At 34.6% G+C, this 20651-nt stretch overlaps 2 protein-coding genes across 5 annotated transcripts in view; one reads left to right on the plus strand and one right to left on the minus strand.

Moving 5' to 3' along the window:
• GPATCH2 (G-patch domain containing 2) overlaps positions 1-16962 on the minus strand; it is a 152283-nt gene extending 135321 nt beyond the window's left edge. For 2 of the 3 annotated variants that reach the window (XM_045536425.1, XM_045536427.1), the window contains exons 1-3: positions 16579-16962; positions 7285-8001; positions 2238-2299 (exon numbers count right to left, since the gene is read on the minus strand). In XM_045536425.1, the coding sequence (XP_045392381.1) occupies positions 2238-2299; positions 7285-8001; positions 16579-16634 (835 nt within the window). In that variant the 5' untranslated portion in view covers positions 16635-16962. The remainder of the gene's footprint in view (positions 1-2237; positions 2300-7284; positions 8002-16578) is intronic. The other variant, XM_045536426.1, reaches the window with a different exon arrangement.
• SPATA17 (spermatogenesis associated 17) overlaps positions 16854-20651 on the plus strand; it is a 171374-nt gene continuing 167576 nt past the window's right edge. For both annotated transcript variants that reach the window (XM_045536429.1, XM_045536428.1), the window contains exon 1: positions 16854-17100. In XM_045536429.1, coding sequence (XP_045392385.1) covers positions 17033-17100 — 68 coding nt within the window. In that variant the 5' untranslated portion in view covers positions 16854-17032. The remainder of the gene's footprint in view (positions 17101-20651) is intronic.

Genomic DNA, 20651 nt, shown 5'->3' on the forward strand with positions numbered 1-20651 from the left:
GCTGAGGCGGGTGGATCACTTGAGGTCAGGAGTTCGAGACCAGCCTGAGTGAGACTCCATCTCTACTAAAAAAATAGAAATAAATTATCTGGACAACTAAAAATATATATAGAAAAAATTAGCCAGGCATAGTGGCTCATGCCCGTAGTCCCAGCTACTTGGGAGGCTGAGGCAGTAGGATCGCTTAAAGCCCAGGAGTCTGAGGTTGCTGTGAGCTAGGCTGATGCCACGGCACTCACTCTAGCCTGGGCAACAAAGTGAGACTCTGTCTCAAAAAAACAAACAAACAAACAAAAAAAAAAACAAAAATAAGAAACAAATACCATTTTGACTATGATCTGAGATTCATTAAAGTCTTCTTTCCATGATTCTTAGAAACCACCATTAATTCTGGTTTCTAAGAGGGTCATCATAACTGCCATAAACTTTTTCCCTTTGGAGAAAGAGATTTCCGATTTCTAAAATCTCCTTCTATAAACATTTCTAAAGGAAAACTAAAAAAAAAGCCTTAAGCTTCAATTGAAAATGATTTTATAGGAAACAGCTGTATTTCAAATTAAGCATGAGTGAAAAATTAAAGGCGTTTGGAAAACTATAGAGTCACCACCTTGTTTCAATTGAGAAATTAATAAAAATAATTTTTTAAAAAAGCAAAATTCACAGGACTTACATACCAGTACTTTGAGAGTTACATTAAAATTTCACAGGTGAGGTTTAAGCATAAGAAAAAAAAGAGTCATCTGAAACTGATTATATCTGAATTCCAACCCTATTATAGAAAAATGAAGTTATTTTATTATTGATGTGATATACAACTTTATTCTTAACAGGGAAATCAAATGGCTATTGATTACAAACTTGGGCTCCAAAGTCAGACAAACCAATTAGAATTCTAGTGTTTTGTAACATTGGGGAAATTACTTCAACACTATTAGCATCAGTTTCTTCATTTTAAAAAAGTGGAAATCTTCATAGAGTTTTTAAAAAATTAATTAAGAACTTAAAGTAAACTAAATGCAAGAAAAGCACTTAGCGATGTAAAATATAGTAAGTTCATAATAAATGCTAGCATATCAATCTAAGCCACACAACGCTTTTCAAAGATGATAGGCTTGTCAAAAAGTTATTTTTTAAAAAAGATTTTTCATTTCTTTACCAATATCAACATTTATAATATAATCTTAACTAAAAATCTCTATTTTAACAAGAATTTACGCATATTATCAAGGTAAACTCACTTTTAGTGCCAACATTCCATATTTCAACAAAGTCTCAACTTTAAAAAGTCTATGGTATTTTAGTTATGTACCTATTTATCTGAGACAAATGGTTTATAAGTAAGCAATAAAGAATGATCATTTTATTTACATTACTCATAATGTCAAGAAGATGGACAGATTAAGAAAAAAAGTGTAGGCAGCTATTTATTTTTTTCATAACATCATTAAATGAACCTATAATGTAAAACAATAAAGACACTGTTTTTGTCCTTTCCCTAATGTATTCTTAAGAAAGGAAGATAACATTTGTGGTAAGTATTTGTATGTATTAGCTTAATTTCATGATTTGTATGGGGTTTAAAGTGGGAAACAATCTGAGCAGATGTGACTAAATGAAATTAATCTAATTAAGGATTAATCCTGCCCCCTTACTGAGGTTTTCATATATTTCATAGATTCAAAATATTACCACATTTAGTGTGAAAGGCTTCAGGAAGTTTCAGAGATGGAAAACATTTAAATTGTAAGACATTTCTGTTTAACAGTTTACAACATTGAATTCATGAAATCATCTAATTACTTACAAACTGGATAGAATGAATAAATGTCACAGCTGAATAAAAATGACAGATGACTTGCAAATCCACCTTTATGAATGCTTGAACAGTTTTAAATGCATTTGGAATCCAGTAGAGAATGAGAACCAATGTCTTTCAAACTTGCTAAGAGCCAAAATTGGAAAGGTACATAAAGCTCTCTCAAGGAAAATAATTCTTCCTTAATATTACTAGCTCCACATACTAGCTTTTTGGAGATAATCAATTACTTTAGGTCATGAGATAGGACACCTTCCATAGCATGTAAAAAAAAATAGCTACAATACCAAACCCTAGTCCACTAAGTAGTGTGTGTAAGGTGAATGGATTGCAGTCATCAACTTAGGAAATAACCAGTAATAAGAACAACTTTAAAATGAAGATGTTTTTCCAAAGAGAGAGAAAAATACCATTTCAGTACCTTGTCTTCCCTCATCATTGGTAAACAAACCAGCATCAGTGCTGCTGAGACTACTGGAATCACTGTAATAAGGAAAAAGAAAGAAACAGATCAAAAGAACAATTGATCTCTCAATCATAAAATTTTAAAGCGACATGGCAGCTCAGAGACAGAACTTAAGACTGACAAAGATCTGAAAGAAAATAAGATGATTTTTTTTAATCAAACTGCAAATATCCTGGTTCCATTAACTACAGAGCATATTATTTTTGGCACATAAAACCACAGGAATCTAATGGGACCCTGACAGTAAGCCAGATGTGACTGCAACGAGGTGCTGACACAATTGATGCATTTTATTGTCTGCTTTCATCAAATGCTTACTGCTCCTTTCTTATGCCATGCAATTCGGCTTGAGCCTGGAACACCACTGCTCAGTAAAAAGGGAAAAGTCTCAATCAAAAGCAGGCTGAGCCTTTCTTCAGCACATTAAAAACAAGGGACTAGGATGAAATTACTTTTCATAACCATATTTGCAAATATTCTGGAAAAGACATTACTTAAGAATTCTCAACAACTCTATTACTTTGCAAGGGAGAAAAAGTTTACAATGATGACAATCCATGAAATCAAAGCGGAAAAAAAAAACGCAAAGTTAAGGTCACTGAGCAAAAAAATGGATATTACCAGTATTAAGGAGGGAATGTGCAAAAATAACACATGTTCTCATTACTTACACAGAAGTTTCAGAGTATGATGATATAGAATTTAACATGCAAATTAAAACAAATAGCAGATATTTGACCGACATGAACAAACTGTCAACATTAGTTCTAATGCTTATATGACAGCCTAGTTTGTTTAAAACACCAAGAAAACAGGTCATATAATGAGAGGTTAGGCTTCTAAAGAAAGCTGAGTGATGTTATTTAAAAATTCTAAAGTACTTTCTTTTTACTGTAATTCTTAATTTTAACCAATCAGGAAATTGCCCCAGGTGGCGTTTTTTTTTTTTTTTAATTAAAATACTTTTTCCATTAACATATAGAACTCTATATCCTAATTTATTTTTAAAAATGACATCTTAACCTGTTTTAAAATATTTAAATGAAAAGTTTAAGATTAATGTTATAGATGAGATCTAAATCCACATATACTTTCTAAATATAAAGTATCATTTTCAGTTTTTGATTTAAAAAATATTAATGAAGGGTATAGGAACTTGTTAAGGGGCACATTCTTCTAAGTAACTCTGAATTTAGACCTCTTTACTTTCTTCATATTAAGTGAATATATGAAGTTTCCTATATTATATAATTGGTCATGAAAAAAACAATATTTTCTAAGAGCATCACATCCATATTTTCTTATTTACAAACATATGCTCTTCTATGGACAGTAGTGTTAGTACTAAAATCGCTTCAGAAACTTCATCTTTCTACTATTAAGATGTCCAAACTACTACTGATTTTTATTTCTTTCCTGTTTGCCCCCAGAAACACAACTCAAATGAAGGGCCTTATAAATAAATACCTCAGGTCACAATTCCTTTTCTGAAACCCTTGAGGCAAAATGTATTTGAAATTCAGAATTACTCAAATTTTAGAAAGGTACATTCTAAAATACCTCACAAAAGTCTGGGATAACACTCCATAATCATGCATATTAATATCTATATATTTTCAATTAAATGAATGAATATCCACATTACAGGTCAGGTTAAGTCTGGCCATAAATGAATTAGTTTTTCATAGCTTCATAGTTCAGATTTGCAGATAAAGGATTATAATTTTTTTTAACCATGATCTCCTAATCTGAGTTCAGATATTCCCTTTCTAATCTATTTTATATATAGTCAGGTTCATCTTTTCAAAATATAACTGGTTGACTAAAAGTCATGCGATATTCTGGAACAGAAAACGGACATTAAATAAAAGCAAAGAAAATTCTAATAAATATGTACTTTACTTAAAATGTATCAACATTGGTTCATTAATTGTGACAGATGTACCACAGTAATATATGATACTAACAACAGGGGAAACTGGGTTCAGGGTATATGAGAATGTGGTATCTGTAAACTCTCTGAACTATCTTTGCAACTTTTCTGTAAATTTAAAACTATTCCAAAAGAAAACAGTTGATAAAACACACACACACACACACACACACACACACACACACACACACACATATGCACACATTATAAGATGACAGTCTTCTATTTAAAAATCTAAAATCTGAGTCTTCATACTTATAGGATTAAATTTAGATTTCAAGGCTTTCTATGGGTGGGTCTCCATCTAAATACTTTCCATCTCTATCTCTGGTCCTTCTGTTTATATGTTTTTTTCTCTAACTGGTGTGTGTATTTCCTCTCTCATCTCTCTCCACAGGCCCACTCTCTTAAAGATACAAGGAAATCAAAATTCCCTCTCTTTCAGCTCGTAGTCCTTAATGATCCTTGTCCTACTTTGAGAGATTTTTACATGCATCTATACAGCCTGTTTCCTTATTTACATTTCCCCTTCTTAACATCTAGCTAGTTTCTCCATGTACATCATGTATTTGTGACTGTGTTTTATAATATATATCAGAACATGAACTTAAATAGAAGCAAGGCTTTTCATTTTCAGCATCTGATGGTCATTATGGCGTATCTCCAAGAACACATCTTCCCACTTTTTCTGCTATGACTTTTATAGCACAGTATTCGGAAGACAATAAATGCTTGTTAAACAAATGTTGTATGTACATGAATAGCAATCACTTGTGCCAATCTGTTCGTTTCCTGTATTTTCTGTAGAGTCCTATTTCTCATTCATCCTCCCAAATATAGTCAGTCACTCTTCCATGGATTCCAACTCTTAAAATTGCTCCCAAACACTTCTTTTCCTCTACTACCACAGTCATAATTCACCTCCCACTTAAGGATCCACTGCAGGTTAGTCAAAGGTAAACAAAATACTGTTGTCAAGATCACATTATCCTAATAAAATGTAAATCTAACTGAGTTTCTTCACTGCTAAAAATTCTTCACTGACATCTTCTCAGTGACTACATAATGTAATCCAAACTATTTACTATAGCACATAGGTCTTCAAGAAATGTTTACTGCTGTAGCCTCAGCTCCCATTTTATATTCTAGAAAAAACGAACTACATATGTTTCTCCAAATACACCACACTTCTTTCACAATCCATGCCTTTGCACAAACTGCTCCCTCTACCTCTCAATGCCATTTCCCTTTCTCCTCTTCACTCTCCCAATTTCTAAACAAGTCCTAATTCTTGCTTTAAAGCACACCTCTCTTGAGAAGTCTTGCCTCACTAGTACCTTCCACTCAGCACATTCCATTTTCATCATTTGCTTGTCTGGCTATGAGGCTGTTGGGGATAGAGTGTGTACCATTAGGCCAGGTACCATCCCTGAAGAGTAAATATATAGCTTTTTATAGCCAAAAAGCTTTGGAAGTCATCTTGAAAAACACTTATACTTGTTAGGAAAAATACTTTAAATATTTAGCAATCTTCCCACAGAAGGAATTTGCACCTAACTCTTAAGTGACAACAGAAACAGTTACACAGATAAGTTTAAAATCAGAGAAAATGATTTATTCAAGAGTGAAAACATCCTCTTTGAAAACTTGTCCCTGGGCTGGGTGTTGGCAGCTGGATAGCCTGATCACATATAGTAGATACTCAAACATTAGTATTTTTTACAATGAAAAGAAATGAATGATGGGAGTTACATCTCATTTCTGTTACTGGGTAGATGTCCCAAAAAGCAGATCAATAAAAGGCAGACATTAAATTAAAAAAAAAAAAGGAGGGGCTTGCACAATCAATCCAGAAAGCAGGTGAATAATTGTGAATAATCCAGAATTGAGTAAGTTATCTCCACTGCCACATCCTCTCCCTCCCAGCAATTCTGTGAAGTAATTACTTTCAAGTCAGGGTGAGTGGCCCTCCATCACAATGGCCCAATACTAGCTAGCATACAAATAATTCTTACTCATGCTTAAAAATGGCAACTTTCTTGGAAGAAAAACAGATACCATCAACTTTTCAAAGCCTTCTTGAAACATTTTTTATTTTAAGTAATTTTTACTTCTTTAGAAAAATTATATAAATAGCAAGCCATGTCTAATAAAAAAAGGACCATTCCATACATTCTTACCAGGTCCCATTCATGTCTGCAATCATATTTAAAAGAAAAAAAAAAACAGAGATCCACTGCTCACTGCAATCCATATCATTAAAATGATCCCGACCCTACAAATTAAAAGTCACATACTATTTCCCAGACTATATTTAAGGAATGTTTTTTCTGGCATTTTGTTTTAAGGACTCATGCCTGAAAGGATAAACAGTGTCAACACTTTCTCATTTCCTGCAAGTAGCATCACTTTGGTGTAAAAGAAAAATGACTACTTACCTGTTGATGCTGTCAAAATAGTACATTGTATTATACCTGCTTTCTAGAATGGACAGATTAGACTACCTGCCAGAGGTTCATTGCTTTTTCTATTTTTCTAATGACAAAATCAGGTGTTTCTAGACTATGCATTGGGTTTTACAATTCATAAGTAATCAGAATTCCTAGCAAGCTACAGACCTTAAAAGATCAAGCCATACTCATGTCAAAGTGGTATAAACTTCTGATTCTCAGGAATCAGGATAGACTAACGAATTGTGACACTCTAAAAAGCACCAAAGGCTAAAGTTCTATAATTACACAAATAAATAATTATATATCCAATTCTAAGAGTTACAAACATGCTGTTATTCAAAAGCACATTCTTTCCCACTGAAAATCCATTCCCTTTTCTCTTTGTAACTGAAAATTAAGTCATTATAATACAATCAAAAGATTTTGTGTAAATCAAATAAGCAATTTTGCTTTACGCTAAACATATAAGAAAATATAACCATAGTTAATATAGTAGTATTACTACCATCATTACAATGTATAATTATTTTAAAATAGAATTAATTAAAATATAAAACACATTCAACCACAAACATTGGAGGCAAATATTTTTATATTTAGAGAATATAAAAGTCACCTTTCACTCATGAGCTCATCTGAGACTTTTTGCTCTTCATATTCCATTTTGTCCTTATTGGTCTGGTGTATTTCCTCACTTTCTAAAACTACTCCTTCATCTTGGATTTTTGGTCCTTGTCTAATTATTTTCAGCTTCCTTTTTTTGACTTTATTCTTGGTAAATTCTTGATACTGGTAAGCTCTATCACTGTCCATGTCCTGGTCTCTACAACCGTCAGGTGGCTGGGTCATTGTCCGTTTGTTAGAGATGTCTTGTGGGAGGTCTACTGCCATGCGTTTTACCTTTCTTCTCCTGCGCAGCGTTCTGTTCCCGAGATTGTCCACAGCAAAATCAGACTCATGCCACAGTGGCCTTTTCCCTCGAACATTATTATTTAAGTTTGATGATGGCCTGCGTTTCGCTACTAACATTTGGTCATCAGAGTCACTATGATCTTTTTTATTATTATTGTGATTCTCTCTATAGTCCTTGCTTGGTTCTTCTAAACTGGAATCAGAGCCTTCACTCAAGCAGTGACCAGTCTCCCACGGGTGATGCACGTTATACGACCTCAGTTTTCTCCCTCTCCTCTTCCTTGCCTGACGTTTCAGTGGACAAGATATACTTCGAGAATGGTCTCCTGCTTCAGCAAACCCACCTCGAGCTTGCTCTGAGCTCTCTTCCAGTGCTGAGACAAGATCATGAACCAGTTCTTCCATGGTTCTACTGAAATGCCTACATGTTTTTAGAGAAAGAAAAAAAACAAGGAAAATAGTCACTCTTAATCATATTAATCTAGTTTTCTACAGCAGACCTTTCACTGTAAATTTGACTAAAATTAACAGTGATTACAAAATGTTTAAAAGCTAATTATCCTATCCAAGAGATTAGTTTCAAATATTCAGATTCATTTTTAAGCCTCTTCTATTAAACATGGGAATTATTAATACTTCAAGACAGAGCAAGCATGTGAACAATGTAAGATCCCAGTATTTCTGTAGTTTTACTGTGTAATTATGGAAAAGTTCTTTCTGATTAAATCACTGCTTTCTATTCCTGTCCTTTTTCTAGAGCAGATATAGAGAAAACTCTCAGTCCCTTCCTTACCCATTAATTTTTAAGAAGGAAACATGAAGTCCATTACTCACCACATGCGGTCACTGCCATGATAAGAGGCAGACAGAAAGACAGACAAGTAGTTTCAAGATTTGTAATATACGTGAAAAGAAACTTTAACCAAAGTTGAACACATATATTTAGGCCACACTGATCTCATAACCCAGTAAAGCAGAAACTACATTCAAATTCTAACTGGAGCCTTGCTGGTCTAAAAAGGCCTATCACTACTTAATTCTCAAGCAGTCTCTCAGGTCTCTTTTTTTAAGAGCATAAAACTATATTACCAGTGAGAAAATTATCCAGTAGTCAGCAAAGGTAAGCATCAGCATTCTTTGGAAACTTTTAGACAATATTGGCCCTTTTCAAATCCCATTCCTACATATTTTAAATTAGTTGGTGTGATATAGAGCCCAGGTATCTGATTTAATTTTGAAAACATTATAGGTAATTCAGATATGTACCTTTCTTTTGAAGAACATGGGCAATAATTTCTTAAGTTGGCATCTAGAGGCACTTAGGGATCAAAGTATTTTCAGCAGTCCTATAGAGGCCTATAGAGTTCCTAGAGCTATAGCAGGGGTAGGCATACACCCTTTTGCAAAGGGCCTGATAGTAAATATTTTAGGCTTTGCAGGCCATTGGGTCTCTCACAACTACTCAAATTGCCACTGTAATGCAAAAATAGCCACAAGCAAAACATAAATTAATATGGCTGAGTTCTAATAAAATTTTATTTATAAAAGCAGGTGATGGCTGGCTATAGTTTGCCAACTCTTGGTCTATATAATCGCTATAGTCATATAGTCTCCATCATCTATAATTTTAAGGTTTTGCAAATTCCCTCTAACAACTTTCAGCTTTTTCTTTTCATTTTAATGATAAACTAAAAACAACACACATTGTGATTCAACTGGATTTACCATTTATTATGTGATGCACATAAACAGCGTCTACCACTTGCATAGTTAATATATGCCAGGCCCATTTCTAAGTGTTTTGTATATATTGTCTCATTTCATTCTCACACAATAACCCTATGAGGTGGTAGATGAAATACACAACGAGTTCTCTGTCACAATGAGAGGCACCTAAGTGGTGAAGACAGGATTTAAACTCCAGCTAAATGGTGCCAGAGCCCCCCCCCTTCCGCCCCTGCCCCAGTGCTTACCAAGCTATATCCAAGAACTATACAATTCCAGTATCCAGTTTGTACTTTTTGTTTGATTTAGTTAGCACCAGGTAGTACTACTTTAATCACTGAGAAAGATTTAATATACATCTCTATAAAAGCCAAATGATTCATAGTTAGGTATATTGTTTGGAATAGAAAAAAGGGGTGGGAGACCTTAATCAGCAGACGGTATACGGTGGTATAGCTGGTGAAAGTGAATTGAGCTCAAAGAACCAACCCTACAGTGGTTAGTAAGAGGTACACTGTGAGCAGTTAAGTAACATGGCATTATCTTTCAGTTAACGTGGGTTTGTATTTTCCAGATCTACCTCCTTTGGCATTCTGAATGTATAAACAAAAAGCCTATATGGATATATGTTTTTCAAAAACATAGTGATTCAAATATATATTTTAAATAAACTCTGGAGGACCACTGAGATTTCTCTTTTCCTTTTTAAGGGTTCTACATAAAACTCAGATTTCAGAATATTGCAATAGATTAAAGAGAAATATGTACCACATAAATTAGCATTAAGCCATAACAAGGACTACAATTTTGACTACACTGATAAGCCAAATGGATCTTTTTTCCATTACCTATATATTAATAAGTGCCTTTTTGTTTTCCCTTAAAGCAATGAACGTTTTGTTTTTATTTCCTTTAACACTACTTCTTTAGAAGAAATGTAGTCTGAAAGACCTACTATTTCTGAATCTAATATTGCACCTTTAAAAAAATTCATTTGAAGCCAGTTTAACATGTATTAAAATAACAATCCTGTCTCTAAAAGAAGACCCCATATCACCTGGTTTTGGAATAACTTACTTTTTCAAGCTTAGGGTTTTCCTATCAGTGGGTGAATGAGTAGTTTGAAATATTAAAACATGATAGTAACTTGATGCATGAATATAATATCCAACTAAAATTGCAATTTACACTTGAAGCTCTGACTTGGGTAGGGCAAAGGCAATATATGTAACCTAAACATCAGTACCCCTATAATATGCTGAAATAAAAATAAAATTGCAGTTTATTTTACAAGTTACAATTTAGTCCTTAACTGTAGAAAAGAAAATCTGGTGGTCCTAACATTAGAAAAAGGTTAGCATATCCAATTCAATCCACTGAAATCCGATACTCTTCAATTAATTTTGTTTAAAAAGTACTGCTGTAACTAATAGTTTAACAAAATATAACCAGTAATATTACTAGTAAGAATGAAAGCAAAATGTCTTTAGAATCTCTTTAAAATCATGTCAGCCTTATTCAATTTTATGTCATTTCTCTCAAGAGAAAATAAAATATATTAAAAAAACGTTTTAACTAGTAGAAAGAATCCAATTTATTCCATGATATCACTCACATATCAATCAACTAAAAGTTACTTTTAAAAGCTTTTGTAAAAACCCTATAGAAACACAGAAAACAATGCATTTCATATAGGTGCTATTCAGAGTTCAAATCACTTTTTCCCCCTTCAGTTTCAAATAACTAGACAAGTCAATCCTAGCTAAAACCCATGTTAACAAGCCAGTAGTAGTATCAGTTAATGTCAAGCTGCTTCACTGACATCTCTCAGGTAAAACTGGCCTTAACTGGCCTCTCAGAAATAAAGTCATTATCAGAGACCATCACGTAATCAATAGCTCTTTTATTTCCTTTGTCTTGGCATTTATATTGAAGCATCAGAAGATCACTGTACTGAAAAACTTTATCTTAAAGATATTTTCTTAAATAAGACCTTTCCTATTGGAGGAGAAACCTGAAAATATAGAACTTTTCTGTAAAAATCTGTACGTACTGAACATCTACAGTTTTAAAAGTTTGAATTACAGTAAATTCAGTGAATATACTACTTAACTAATTTGAGATTGTTATATTCACCCTTGTAATAATTTCTTTGCATTTGGAAATGAAATCTTTTGGGAACAGTTAGCAATGTGTAATGTCTATCATAACAGTTCATTAATATTTCTATTAAGATAATCCAAACAAAACAGGATACCCCCCCAAAAAACTTACAGTCCCACCATCTATATAAAGTTGGATTTTGTAAAAGGAAAGGACTTGGGTAGATGAGCACTTTGTTTTTTCAGGTGGTTATCAGATTATGCTGAGCAATATAAAATGTATGATCGATCTAAGATTTGCTATGCAAATTTTGTTTTAAAATTTCAGGTCAAAGGTCAAGTTTGTTTGCACTCTTCTAGGCAATACTAAATATTCAGTAAAGGAGTTAACTGCTATCCTTGAGTTCCTTACTACCACACTCTAATCAATTCAGAAAAAGACCTTCCCAAAATTGTATGTTTAAGAGTGAGGAAGATCTAAATATAGAAAACATAGAGTTTAGGGTTTTCTTTCAAATGTTTCTGGTTCAAAGAAGAAGAATCAGTAATCTGACTTAATCCTAACTTACTGCTTACATCTCCCCTAAGAACTGGGAATTGACTAATGGCTCAAGAGCTCTTAAATGACAGTCAGCAATATATAAGGGGGCGTAGCAGGAATGAAGAAAGCCTAGAAGACAGATTCCCCCAGTAACTAACAGTCACCCACTTTGTCAATGACTATTGCTTTTTGGAACCTCTAATACCAATAACTGCTATTCCTAATAGGGAAAAATATAGCATGTATAGAAAAATTAGTCAAGGAGTAATTTCCTTGCCTGGCTGCGTATACAAATAACTGTATAAAAAGAGGATATGCATGTGTGTCTACTGTATAAATCCAACAAGTTCATTAAAAAAAACTTTTCCAGATATAAATAAACAACAATTGACTACAGCTATTAAGTAACTAGTTAAGGAAAAAGAAATCAAATGCTGTTAATCACCTAGCACATGGTAAAATTCTCATCCTTACCTCTGTGAAACATAAATTATCTCACAAAGTTAAATAATTTTAAAAGTGGAGTGCTAGAAGTTAAGTTACTTGTTGCTAAGTACAACTGCTTAAGTGGCTTTCAAAAATTTAAGGAAAGAAATAATTATTTATGTGTTAGTTTCTGTATGGATAACAATTCAACGTGTACAAAAACACTGTATTAACAGACAGAACATAGTCAAAAACTATGCTGATGAATGTATGTTATGGCCACTCACAAACTTAAAAAAAAGACAGTCTTGGAATTACATGCTTCCATACCATTTAGATTTTGTTTAAGATTGGAAAAGTTGGTTGGTCCTAAAAGTATACAGTAAACAGCCAAACTGCATAGATCAAAATTAATACGTAATACTGTAGACTATGAAAATGGGTAACTAAACATACAAATGGTCATCCTCAAAGATGCCACATCAAGGGCTAAATGACTAATGACTTCATGACTTATTTAATGCAACATAATCTCTAAGAATTATTTTAAGTTTAAGATCTCTGCTGCTCATAGGAATTTATAAATTTCCTTCCTTAATGGTAATATTATTTATCAAAATAAATCTTTATTTTTAACCTTGTAATCTATGAAAAAACTATGTCTTCTATTTTTACCTTTTATATATGTAGGAGGGTCATATTAGAAAATTAATAATAATGCTAACATTTACAATAGTTTAGAAATTCCTTGACTTATCTATTGAAATAATTAATCAGAAGGAACCTTTATCTCTCTTTCTGAAAGAGGTGGGGTATGGGGAGCTATCGTATTCTGAAACATGTAAATAATTAATTGCAACTTTATATTAACACTAGGCAATAAATATGGACTAGAATTCTCTATGGAAAAAAAGGCTGGGAGGAAACTGTAGAGAACATGAGCTTTGAAGTCAAAGCTATGAATTTGGAAGTTAAATTCTGTTATATTCACTAGTCATCAGACCTTGGACAAATTACTTATCATCTATTTTGTTTATTCCACATAAAAATGAGTATAATTTCTACCTTGAAGGGATTTTTGTGAGGATGAGAGTGGATACTTAATGTTTAAGAGAAGTTGTTTCATCTTTCAACAACCTCTACCTACAAGTAAGATAAACTGGTTACCAAAAGATCAAATTATTCTGCTTTTTAAAAGTACAACCATACTGTGAATCCTGAGGATATCACAGCAGAAGTAAAGGCCTTCAACCTTTTTGAGGTCACGAAGCATTCTGAATGTTGGGCAAAGGGAGGATAATAGACACATGAAAAATTGCTACACACAACTGCAGGAAGTTCATGGACTCCTTGAAGACTCTAGAAAGCTAAAAAAAAAAAAAAATCCCAAGTTAAAAAAATTAATGTTGTGTATCTGACTTACTCCCACCTTAATAATATACAGATATAAATGAGAAAGAAAAAGATTATAGAAAATAATAATCCTTCCCAGCTAAGAGTCACAAGGTTCTCTACCAAACAGAAAAACTCATTTCCCACAATGCAAGCCGAAGCTCTACTGACTTGTATTCAATAGCAGGTGCTGCCGGCAGTTTCTACTTTGTCACCACAGGAACATTCAGGAAGCTTTCTTTCCTCTTTGCCCTGGAAACCTGATGAAAACCAAACCATGATTGTCCTCAAGGAAAAGAGTTCTACTTTCCAAATTTGTGATTTAATAAGGCAAGCTCATTTATTACCTAAAATTGAAGACCATTCTTTTGATTTTTTTGTTACTTCATTTAATGACTTCAAGGGTCACTCGAATCTTCTTCCCTTATGCTCTAATTGCTTTCAAAATGTAAACTATTGAATAAAAAACTGCCTAAATAGAGTCAGCATCTAAAACTAAACAAAAAATTTAGAATCTAAAAAGTAATTCATTCAAATTCTTGTCAACATGCATATATTAATATATATATTCAAGTGCATTCAGACAAGCATCTAGTAGGTAGAAAATGAGTCTTATTTATTGCTTATACGTGGTAACTGCTCAATAAATATTTGGGCTGAATACATAATATATCCTGAATTCCTATAATAAAAATGAGAATGAAGATAATTGAATATTAATTACATGCACCTGGCATACTGCTTGACACATAACAGAGAATGAACAAACCAATGAATGACTAGATGAATGAACAAATATCAAAAGAAAAATATAATGATTAAAAATTTTAGGCAATCCATATTCCAAAATTTCTGCCACATGAACAAGCCAGATAGGGGAGAAAGTTGAAAAAGTCAAGTAAGTCAGGAATTCCAGGTTGGTTAACAAATCTGGGCTTATACTTTCTAGTTTATATAGTCCTTTAGATACTGTAACTTATTCAGACACACAGTATTACTGGAGTGGTTAAGAATTTTCTGTAGGTATACTGGAATCATCCTACAAATATACACTTAAGCCAGTTATTTAAGCTATCTTTGCCTCTGTGTCACCTTATCTAAAACGCAAAGAATGATATACCTATGTCAAAAGATTTACATAAGATGACATATGTATGCAAAACCTGGCAACAAGTTAACAGCTTAGTAGCAGTATCCCCAGTGGCCCTAGAATTTCACTGCTGGGATAAAACATACATGCGTGGTATAGTAAATGTTTGTTCAGTGTATGAAAGAGAAAATTTCATTAAGAAATTCTGGATGACTGAACAGTTGTGCAGATAAACTTGAAAAAAAAAGGTTCCCGTGTTGTGGATTTCATTCAAAAACACTAAGTGCTAGGCACTATGTTATACTCTGATGCCAAAAGAAATGGTAAGTTGTATGCCAAGTGAAAACAGGATAGGCCCTTTAAAAGGGAACTGAAGGAGGTTTCTCTATATTATAAAGAGATTTTAGCCAAGGTTTGGGTACAAGGTAGAGAAAGGAATTGAGAGAGTCATATTTTTAAATTAAATAGTCACCTATCCAATACATCAATGTCACCACAGGAAGAGCAGACCAATCTACATAGGACATTTTGTCTCTCTCACTTACCAAGATATTGAATGGTGAAACATTAAGAAAGGTAACCTCAAGAGGGAACTCTGGGGTGATGGAAATGTCCTTTACCTTGTTTTGTGTGGTGCTTACATAAGTATATACAATTACCAAAAGTAATACAATTAAGCACTTAAGAACTGTGAGTTTTATTTTATGTTAATCACATCGTTAAAAAATGGTTCTTTAAAAAAGTGCTCCCTACTTTTCTTATTGGAAAATGTGATAACTTAAACACAGCATGACAGAATTTATACTCATTATAAAATTAACTACAGAACGATCTGACCCAACTCAAAACACTTTGGCAAGGTATTCTTTTAACTTTTCAGGGACAGGTGATGCAAAAAAAAAATTCTTTGAGATCACAGACTACTGGAATTTTCCATGTTTTATTTTGTGCAGAATCTAGAAATAGACATGCATTGTTTGGCCACATTTCTTTCACCTATTGGTCAAAACTTTATGTTTGAGGATTATCAGGGAAATCTGCCTGTTTGTTTCACTGCTTGTGTTGCGCATGTTTGGCGGAAACGGCTTGGGAGAAAATAGGACATACATTACAGGGTTTTCAACTGGAAACCCCCAAACCCCCATCTAGCTCTAGGACTAAAACGTACAGGGTAACTTTGGGCAAGTCATTTAAATATTCTCTGACTGTGCCAACCAGGTATCACAGGGTTGTCATAGGGATGGAAACAAGTAGGTCACCCCCTCCCCAAAAAAGGGGGTGGGAGGGCGATGTCTCTTCCACCATTGAACTTCCTGAACTCTAGATTTCTGAGATTTGATCTTCCAAAGCATTTAGTATAATCCGGTTAAAAAAAAAAATTAGAAAAGGAGTGAGGAATAAGGCCTGGAGTAAGAGAAATTCTTCTGCCCCTAGTCTTGTCAACAATCAACGGAGAGATGAAGTCGAGAACGCCTGACTCCTAAAACACCCTGTCAGAAAAGCACTCGGCAAACATTTACCGTTTTCCTTCACCCATCTTTAGCGCACAGCTCAACGCCTCCCTCAAGCTGCGTCCACGCCAGGCACGAGTGAGAGCAAGGCCTAGATGCCCCCAGATCACTCGTCACGACCACCGGCCGTCACCCCTTCCACGCCAGGTCCGGCGGCCTCCAGCCATCGCGCCCTTCCCCGCCCTCCCCGCCCCGGGGCCGCCAGCCTCACCAGCTGTTCCCGGCGGCTGGAGCTCCGATCGGTTGGCGCCCGGCGGCCCCGAACATTAACAACACCCAGGAGCCTGGCCTCGAGGCTCAGGCCCGAGAACAGACTCCAACCACCACAGAACCGGCGACTTCCCAAGAGCAGTTCAACATTTTGAGAGGAGCTTCCGGAAGCAGACTGGGGGCGGAACCGGAAGTCCGCCGCAACCGCTAGTTCCCTCCTCCTCTCCCTTCTTATAATCGCCTCTTTTTACTCACAGAAGACATAGAGGCAAATAAATTAAACTTTTAGCTCCACAAAATTTCTTAATTCTCTTTTCGGGATTCTTAAAACTTAAACCAGATGACAGTAAAGAGGCGTGAAGAAATAGTTCGACCCCTGGGAATGGCCTTTGGTTTAGCCCGGTTGCCATGGAGACCGACGGTAACACCAGCTGTAAACTCCGCGGCGAGAGGTTATGGCCACGTTAGCCCGGCTGCAAGCTCGGCGGTTGGCTGTAGGACATCAGTACTACTTTCGGAACAGGTAAGTCACGAAGGACGGATGTGACTTTAGCCATTTTGTTCCTCAGCAGTAGTTTCTCTGATTGACAAATTCTCTCATTTAGTAAGTAGCACACAATTCTCCCCTTAGCGGGATGCAAACATAATCAGAAGTTTAAAAGTAGTGTTACCACACAGGGAGATTGTAGATAGAGAGGGACAATAAATACTGAGCTTGAGATGACTTAAGGAAAAGCCCGGCATAGATAAAATTGTAAAGTGAAGTGTTTTTTGTTTTTTTTTTCTTGGACGTCATTGCTCTGCAATTTGATGAAACCTATGTTCTCCCTGAGGAAGGTTTCATGGATCACCCAGGCTAGCCAGCTTAGTGAGCTCGTGTCCCCCATCGACCCAGGGAGTTGAGCCTTCATTATTTCACCAACATGTTTCACTGAACTCAATTGTTGTGTGACTCATTTGTCTTCTTAAAGTGAAAGTATCTAAACCATCCTGACAAGATAATTAGTACCAATAAATTAATTACTGGAAGAGGGCTGAGGGAAAACACTAGCAGCCTTCTTCGTCTCCTGCACTCAAACTTCTGGCCCAGGAAGTTCATTTTAAAAATGGCCTTCTGGAAGCATTGCCCCAGGAGTTTTTCCAACTTAAGAGAAACTGCAAAAAAGTGAATTAGACTATGATAGAATACAGTGACTAACATTTGTCTCACTTACTACATTCTCGTTTCACCATGTACCTCTCTTATGACACTGATCACAATTTAATTTTATATCATTTTTTTGAGATAATATGTATCTCCCCTCTAACCTAGAAGCAGAGACAGTGTCTCTTTTTTGCTCACTATTATTTCAGTCTTCAGTGTCTATCATAGTTTCTGACACATAATAGCCACACAATAATTATTTGTTGAATACTTAGAGTAATGACTCTTTCAATCAATCATTGGTCCTTGTTTAAGTAAATATACTACAAATAGCTAAAGATAGAAATTATTTAATATGTATTTAACTAGCATTGATTTAATATATGTGGCAGGTGCTTTATTTATTTATGACATACATATATAAATGAAATAAGCTCTATCCTTCATGATGTTCACAGCCTAGTATGGCATATAGGCATTTAAAAAATAATTACAGTAGGGTAAGATGATCAGGGAGAGAAACAACTAACATTTCTTGAGCACTGATTATATAGCAGGCATTACACTAGAAAATTTTCATATGATATTTGGTTTTCACAATTTTACAAGTTAATGTATTAATCTATATTTTAAGAGCTCTAGAATAGTATTCTAGAAAAGCCTGGTGAAGTGCCACACGAAGGCAAATGAAAAAATTTCTCTTAAGGGATTTCAGTGTCAACTTTTGCTCCCATCTCCTGGCTTTTGACGATAGACATCTTTCCCCAAACTTGGAGATTGCTTGAAGAAATGACTACTATATGCAAATGCCATGATGAAAATAAGCTGGCATTTCTAACATTTCATTTATTATTGTTAATATTTTTCAGTGTTAAGGGAAGTCTCTAAAGTTCATAAGGGAATCAAAATTCCAAGGTTTGCCTCATTTTTTTAAAGCAGGTTATTGATAGTTTTAGTGCAAAAAATCATATAAAATATTAATATATGGAAAAGTAAACAATTCCCTTGAGAAATTATTGTCATTTCCCATCTGTTATTTACTAGATCCAGTTCTTTCCAACCTTGAATGTGCATTAGAATCATCTGGAGAACTTGCTAATAATGCAGATTCTTATTCAGTGTGTCTCAGTGCTACAGAATTTGCATTTCTCACAAGCGTTCATGTGAAGCTGCATTTTGCATAAAAAGGGAGACTTTGTAGTAAAGGAACTCTGTGTGGGCCTAACATTTAAATATTATCCTCATGAATTATATACTTATTCCCTTTTTACATGAGGCAAGGAAAATGAGATTCAGATAGATTGGGTAATTTCTGTAAGGTCACACAACTACTAAGTATCAAAGCAAAGTAATCCAACTCTAAGACTTACGCTGTTCACTGCCACTAGACAAATTTTTCTTCCTACTAAACCAGTCTAGAAAAGTGGCAGCAAGTGCCAAGATCCAGAAGTCCAAATGGCTTGAATATACTGTTCCAAATCCATCAATATATGGGCAACAGAGTTGAAGGAAATTCTATTTTTCCTTGGTTTCTTTCAACGTCTTCCTTTTATGTTGATAACAAGGTAGTAACAAAAATGTTTCTGTCTCTTTGGGCACAGGAATGATGCTGAAGTTGAAAGATGACTTTGTTGGGAAAATATATTACTAGGTAGTTAGGTTAAGCATCTTGAGTCCTCCAAGGCCTGGGATTCTGCTGAGGAAAACAGAAGCTCCTCTGCCAATGAAGAGGAAGGATTTGGAACTCTGAAGTGAGCAGCAAAAATGGGAGAAGATTATGCAACGAGAGAGCTAGGGAGCTGGGGTAGTGTGCATTGCCTGACCTACTCAAATCCCCTAGAAAATTCTTCCCTCAGGGGATGTTTGGCATTCATTTATATTTTGGCCTACACTTTAAAGAGGCTGAATATTGTGTCCTGGACATGCCAGGCTGAAAAAAAGGTAGTACACAGTTGTTATTTGACAGAGTATTGACATTTTGTTATTGTTTTGAAAATTGTTACTATTAATTCCTAGCTTCATTTCTTTTTTTCTCAACTGTGAGATTTTCTTTGTGACTTATTGGTCATTTATATTATAACTTATACTTTGTGGAAAGAAAAATTTGGTATATGTTTATTAATCATATTGTTCATTTTCCTCATATCCTTATTTACATTTTGTCTAGTCAATCTGTAAAATTCCAATAGGAATGAGTCAAAATGCTCCTCTTCTACTGTGTTTCTATAGTGATATCTCGTTTTTATGTTATTTAATTTATATGTTACATATGTACTGGTGTGTCTCTTCATTATTGGCTAATATTGGTGTCTTTCACCTGTTAAATTTTTTACCTTTAAATTCTGCTTGCTGGCTGGACACAGTGGCTCCTATAATTCCAGCACTTTGGGAGACTAAAGGGGGAGGATTGTTTGAGGACAAAAGTTTGAGACCAGCCTGGGCAACACAGCAAAACTCTAATTGCCAGAAAATTTTTTTTAAAAAATCAGCTGGATATGGTAGCATGTGCCGGTAGTCCCAGCTACTTGGAGACTGAGGCAGGAGCATCCTTTGGGCCTAGGAGTTGGAAGTTACAGTGAACTGTGATTGCACCACTGTACTCCAGCCTGAATGACAGAGTGAGACCCTGGCTCTAAATAAATAAATAAATGATATTCTGCTTGATATAATATTACTGTTGATCCTTCTTTATCTGATAGGAGTTAATCATATCATTCTGTATATTTTTCTTTGCAAGAGGCAAATTTGGAGGCTTTTAAAATTCAAAACTAGAGAAATTTATGATGGGTTAAGTTAGTTTCTTTACATTCATTATGGTGATTGATATATAGGTATTTCACTTGTCACCCTATTTTAAACTATTTTTTAATTCTTGTTCCTCTTTTATCATGACTTCTTTTTTTCTTGAAGTAAAATATATGTATATAATT

This window comes from Lemur catta, chromosome 23 (genome assembly GCF_020740605.2).
Source record: "Lemur catta isolate mLemCat1 chromosome 23, mLemCat1.pri, whole genome shotgun sequence".
Classification (NCBI taxonomy): Eukaryota; Metazoa; Chordata; class Mammalia; order Primates; family Lemuridae; genus Lemur; species Lemur catta.